The sequence below is a fragment of the Miscanthus floridulus genome, chromosome 11, assembly GCF_019320115.1.
Source record: "Miscanthus floridulus cultivar M001 chromosome 11, ASM1932011v1, whole genome shotgun sequence".
Taxonomy (NCBI): Eukaryota; Viridiplantae; Streptophyta; class Magnoliopsida; order Poales; family Poaceae; genus Miscanthus; species Miscanthus floridulus.
Window position 1 is genome coordinate 64512058 of NC_089590.1, and position 6849 is coordinate 64518906.

The 6849-nt window shown below is 43.0% G+C and overlaps 1 protein-coding gene and 1 pseudogene across 1 annotated transcript; both read left to right on the forward strand.

Moving 5' to 3' along the window:
- The first annotated feature begins 1619 nt into the window (after window positions 1–1619).
- On the forward strand, window positions 1620–4088 carry LOC136491010 (uncharacterized). Its single transcript, XM_066487216.1, has one exon. It carries the CDS (start codon window positions 1620–1622, stop codon window positions 4086–4088), a length of 2469 nt encoding a protein of 822 aa, XP_066343313.1.
- Window positions 4089–4221: 133 nt separating this feature from the next.
- Window positions 4222–5131, forward strand: LOC136494594 (uncharacterized; annotated as a pseudogene).
- The last annotated feature ends 1718 nt before the right edge of the window (window positions 5132–6849 follow it).

Consider the following 6849-nt stretch of genomic DNA (forward strand, 5'->3'; position numbering starts at 1 on the left):
CTTCTTGCACTTGTCGATGTCCCAAGTGTCAGCCACCGCGGCTAGTCACCCGGCCTCTAGGTCCCTCGGTCCAAGCCTCACGTCCGTCCTTCACCGCTCCCGGTCTATTGGCATGGCACGTCCTCCTTGGCCTTCACCTCGCCGTCGACCACCGCATCCGAGCTCCACACCTGCACAACACAAGCCAAAAGACATGTCGCACACATAGCTTTCACCATGGTAGGGTTAGTCACCACTCAACCTACTTCATGGAGCACATTGACAATCACTCATCACAAAACGAACACACAAGGGTACTTATCAACCTTGTGTTCGCAATCTCCCCCTTGATGAGTGCATTGTCAACACCAATACACGAACAGCTTGAGCAAAAGAAAAAGAAGAAGAAGAGAAAAGAAAGAACTCACCACTACTAGAAATGTGTTCATCAATGACGATTCACTCGTGACAATTACTAATTTCATCACAGAATGAGAGAATTCTATGACGAAATGTGCAGGTTCGTCATTAGTCACAAGTGACGGAGCTTTGGCACGAAGAATAATGACGAAAACGAAATAATCGTCATACAATAACAAAACTAAATCGTCATTGATTGTTTGGCTCGTGTACCACCTCGAGGACATGGGTCCAGCTGGACCTGCAGCCTTCCCCCTCCATTTTTTTTGCAAAAAAATAGCTCACTGAGTGAGCTTCGAACCCACAAACTGCTGCTAGGTTGATAGGTGCCTTACCAATGGAGCACTCGGCCTTTTGTGATAAAAATGTGCATATTTTTTTTATTTGTAAACTCCATGGTAATTGAATCATAGATGATGACATGACGCCGTGGTCCCACCAGCGGGTCCCACACCGAGGACGTGGCGGAGCGGTCCCACCATCGGGTCCCACGTCGATGACGTGGCGATGCGGTCCCACCAGCGGGCGTGGCGGCGAACACATGGCGCTGCGGGCCTAGGGTCCAGCTCCACCAGCGGCCTGCCCCTCCCTTTTAATTTTTGCAAAAACAATCCCCCGTAGGGGGGAATCGAACCCGCGACCTGCCGCTAGACAGGGAGGAGGCGTTACCGCTGGAACTCCCGGCCTTTTGTGTTTTTGGCTAGCCTGTTTTTGTATTTGTACTTAGAACATGATATCATGTTTTTTTTGTTTTGTCGATCGAGTTGATGGGCCATACGTGCGTGGCGGCTGGTCGCGTAGACGTCCCATACGTGCGTGCATAGGTATCGTGGCGCCGCCGTAGTTCTTCTCCTGGGAGGCCAGTACCAATCTAGCGATCTACGTGAGCCGTCGCTCGTCGCTGGCCAGTACCAATCTGGCGATCTCCATCTCCTTCTCCCTACGTCCACGCCGACACCGTCGTTGTCAGTACGTGCGTGGGACAGAGCAGTAGCGACGGCGAGCAGAGCTGCGCGTGGAGCGCGAGCAGAGGATTGCCGAGTACAAGGTTTGATTTGTTTATCAATTTGTTTTACATATATGCATGTCTTTGATGTGTTTTTGAATTTTGTTGAATTTATTACTGGAATTTAAGGACTGAGTACAATGTACAGATGGATAGAAGCTAGATTTTTGGGACACAATTCACACCTGCATATGTGAAAGGAGTTGAAGAGTTCATGAAATTTGTCAGTGAAAGATACCCCGAAGACAGCCACATACTTTGTCCGTGCAGCAAATGTCTTAATCAAACTCTACAGTCTCAGGATGATGTAAGTGACCATATACACATTTATGGGATGTCAGCTACATACACCAGGTGGATTCATCATGGGGAGTCGATAGATACTGTAGTAGTTGAGAATTTGGAGCAGCCGGAGGTCGAAGGAAGTGATCATGACTTTGGGATACATGTGGATGTGGCTGATGAAGATTATGATGAGGATCACGGAGTACCAGAGATGATAGGAGATTTGTATGCTGCGGCAGAGGCTGATGGAGAACAACCAAGGTTTGCAAGAGTCCTTGAAGATGCAAAGAAGTCACTTAGCCCGGGATCTAGCCATTTGAAATTCTCTTTTCTGGTGAGGATGTTGTATATCAAGTCTCGTTATCGAATTGGCAATACAGGATTTTCCATAATGATGAAGCTGTTGTCATCAGTATTCCCTCAGAGTGAGTTGCCAAAATCATATGATGAGGCTAAGAAATATCTTGGAGAATTAGGCCTTGGTTACGAAAACATCCATGTGTGCAAGAACAATTGTGTGTTGTTTCGGAAGAGGTATGAAAAAGGGAATGTGTGCCCAGTATGCAAGACGTCTAGATGGCAAGATGAAACTGGGAACAAGAAGGTTCCACACAAGGTATTGAGGCATTTTCCCCTTTTGCCAAGGTTGAAAAGAATTTTTGCTTCAAAGCGAACTTCTGAGGAAACACAATGGCACAAGAAAAAGAGGACGCCAGTCGACAATGTAATGAGCCATCCAGCTGATGGAGAAGCATGGAAAGACTTCGACACGAGGGAAGCATCCTTTGCAGATGATCCGAGGAACCTGAGGCTTGCCTTAGCTACCGATGGATTCAATCCATTTGGCAACATGAGTACGCAGTACAGTATGTGGCCAGTGCTTCTGACACCACTGAATCTCCCACCATGGGAATGCATGAATCCAGTAAACTGCTTTATGTCTTTACTCATCCCAGGTCCAAAATCTCTAGGAAAGGATTTTGATTTGTTCCTTGAGCCCCTAATTGAAGAACTGCTCGATCTATGGAAGGGTGTCAGTACCTACGATGCATGCACTGGTCAGAAGTTTAACCTTCGTGCTACCGTCTTGTGGTGTATACATGATTTTCCAGCGTTGAGCACGTTATCAGGGCAAACAACAAAAGGGTATTATGCATGTATTCATTGTGATAAGGATCCGTTGTCTCGGGCAATAAGGAATAAGATATGTTATATTGGACATCGTCGTTACCTTCCAAGGACACATGCATGGCGGAGAAGCTTGGCTTTCGATGGTAAGCGTGAAAACAAAGAGCAACCAGGCAAGTTCACTTTGGAGGAGGTCCTAGAGGAGCTAGAGAAGGTGAAAGATGTCAGGCCAGGGAAGCATCATGAAATTATTGGAAATAAAAGGAAGCGCAATGAGGGTCCAAAGATTTATAGCCGCAAAGTTGGGTTGTGGAGATTGCCATATTGGAAACATTTAAAGCTTTCACATAATCTCGATGTCATGCACATAGAGAAAAACATATGTGAAAACATTCTTGGCACATTACTCAATGTACAGGGCAAGACCAAGGACACAACCAATGCTAGGCTAGATTTGCATGATATGGGCATAAGACCTGAATTGCACTTACAGCAGCATGGCAACTCAGTCATTGCTCCACCTGCTCCATATGTCTTGGGGAAGGATCAGAAAACCGAGTTATGCAAGTTTCTCAAAGGTATCAAGTTTCCTGATGGATATGCGGCTAACCTAGCAAGATACATAAGTGAAGATGGTTCAAAGGTGCAGGGAAAGCTTAAAACACATTCTTGCCACATACTCCTGCAAAAAATCATACCTGCTGGCCTAAGAGGACTGGTGAGGAAGGATGTATATGAAGCAGTTGCAGAGCTTGGGACCTTCTTCAGGGAACTATGCAGTAGAAATCTAAGGATTGATGTTGTCAAATGGCTAAAAGAAGAAATTCCATTGATCCTATGCAAGCTTGAGAAAATCTTTCCACCTGCCTTCTTTGATGTCATGGCGCACTTGGCCGTCCATCTTCCTGATGAGGCACTGCTTAGAGGACCTGTTCAGTACGGATGGATGTACCCAATAGAAAGGCGGCTAGGCACTTTGAAGAATTTTGTAAGGAACAGGGCGAGGCCGGAAGGATCAATTGCTGAGGCATATATGGCAAGTGACACATTGACTTTTTGTTCTAGGTATATGGAGGATATTGATAATAGATTTAACCATCACGATGATAATGATGGAGAGATGCCATCGCCTGATGACGTCTCTGTTTTTAAGCATGGTGTTACTCTTGTTGGATCTAATAGGAGCCAGTACATTGATGATGATGTCCTCAATAAGTTAGTTTGGTATGTGCTAAATAATTGTGAAGAAGCTGAGGAATATTTGGAGTAAGTATCTATTATATGTTTTGGGGATTAGTTTTTGTTTAATTTCTAAATTTTCAAATTATTCTTATGACTTAGCTTTGCCGTGCAGCTTGTACAGAGATGATCTTGTGCAGCAAGGTGCGCTTGATCTTGATAAAATGGTTGAACAAGGATTTGCAAAGTGATTCAGGTGCCATGTAAGTCAGTACACATTGTGTTTCTAGGTTTAGTAAATGCATTAGTATCCATATGTAATTGGTTAACTGAGTACTTTTGTTGCAACAGATTGAGAACAAACATAAGGAGCATCCAGAATCGGTTAGCGAAGGACTGTGGGCACTGTCATGTGGCCCAGATCTGCGAGTTAAGACTTGTGCATCTTGCATAGTTAATGGAGTGCGGTATAGCACTGTGGATCATGAGAAGTTCTTTCTGACACAAAATAGTGGTGTAATGACTGAAGGTTCACATGATGGGAACGGCATAGATTTTTATGGAGTCCTTAAAGAGGTAATTGAGTTGCAATATAACTCAAATCTTCAAGTCCGTCGGACGGTGGTTCTATTTCGATGCGATTGGTTCAAGCAAGAAGGCAAGACGACAGGCCTTCGAGATGACAGACATTTCAAATCCATTAATGTGAAGTCATTATGGTACAAGACTGATCCTTTCATCTTAGCAACTCAATCAAAAAAGATATTTTACATGCAAGACACATCTTTAGGTAAAGATTGGCGAGTTGTGCAGAAATTTGAACATAGGAATATTTATGATGTCGCTGAAAAAGATGAGGACAGTCATGATGTGCATCAGGATGATTATTGTTCTGATACTGAGCATGTAGTGCAAGCAGGGGCTGATAATGAGGTTACTCAGAATATTCAAGGTGGAGAAGCCACTATAATTGAAGGTAATTTACAAGACCTTATAAGCAGCAAGAAGCAACGTATTATTCGTGAAGATAGTGAGGATGAGGAGGAAGATGAGACAGTACTGCAGTACTGTAGTGATGGTGGCAATGATAACAATGATGACATGTCCCTAGATGATGAAGATGATGATTTCTAGTATGGACCAGTGTCATGTCCCTAGACTGCACTATTGGAAGGAAAAAAATGTTGACTGATTTCAGTTTCTATAGAAATTCTGTTGAAATACGGACATCTGGTTATTCCTTGACCCAATAAAGACATTTTTTAACTTTACTATCTTCATACAATAGAAATATGTTTCAACATAGGCAAGATAACATATGAACCAGAAAAACAGAGCAAACACAATACTTCTATAATCATGAGTCCATGACTTCACTAAGTGAGACTAAATTTAAGAACTAATGGAACAGGAGAAAAATATGAACTAGCAATCAGTACTCATAGAGAACTAATATTGTTTCAGATTTTTTTTAAAAAAGAGAAAAGTAGATCAGTCTCACCTTCCTGCTCTTTAGGTGATAGAAATCAATAAGATCATCTGGTTGGGCATAAGTTATCTGTGCCTTGGCCTTCATCTCCTCAGTCTCCCTAAATTGCTTCTCAGCAAGCATGTTGACAAAGCTCTGGCGGCAAGACTGCAACCAGACCTTCCAACCTTTGCTTCTCAACAAGGCTTCAGTACTGGCCTTGTTTACTTCAACCTTTGCTGGCTTAATCTCCTCCAGCCTCAACACAAGCTTGGTCAGGTTACAGGCAACAACAGCAGCCAAGAAGAAATCACCAGACAGAATGAGAGATGTGAGATTCTGGCTGGAAGCCAACGATCCAAGAGCTAAAGCAGGAGCCCAAATAGCAGTCTCAGTGGCAGCACTTTGTGTGGCATAAGTTCCATCTGCAAGAACAGCAGGCCTCCTCGAAGACACAGTGACAGAGTTCACCGCTGGCTGGGATGGCTTAGAGGAATCAGTTGTCTCACCTCCCTCAGAGACAGTGTAGAATGGAAGATCCCCAAGGCATTGCTTGATGGTGGAAATGGCACTCTCAACCTCAGAGAGAGACAGGGAATACTCTCCAAGGATCCAGAGAGCACAGGAGCAGACACGGGATGCCCGGATCTGATAGAATATGTCGATCAGCCTCTGGATCATGGACACACGGAGCTTAGGTGAACAGTTTAAGTAAGACTGCAGTCGAGAACTAATGAAAACACTTGAGTAGCGCATTGGTAAAGCACTTTGAGTTTCTCCCTGCGCTCCCGGGTTCGAACCCAATGGGAGCAATTTTTTTTGTTTTTCCCACATTTGTTGTGTTTATTATTTTTCTATGTCTCTATATTTTTTTGCTAGATTTTTAATTAATTATTAATATATTATTGCTTAATGATTTACCTCATTGATCTTCAAACATCTTATTACATTTTTTAGATATTATTGTACTTATTTGTTGAATGACTAAAGGATAAAAGCTTTAAGCTACCTTGTGACTAAGTGATAGTTGTTCATGCATGTACAAGATGTATAGTACCATTTTGTCGAAATCATTTGAAACTTTAATGGGATGTTTATGGAGCCAAACAATGATGCTGTGTGCATCTGTGCAATTTTTTGACCAAGTTTACCTATTATTGTAATTTTTTGTTGGATTAGTGAAGGATAAATATTAAAATACCCTAAGCTAGCTAAAAAGATCTAAAGCCTTGCATGGACACCTCACTTTGGTGTATAATGATGACAAAAAAGTTTCAGCTAATTCTAACAAAGTGGTCAGGATCATCCTGACAAAGTCATACATGTCTAACATATATCCCTCTAACTAAGTGAGAGATGTTCATGCTTGTACGTGATGTATAGT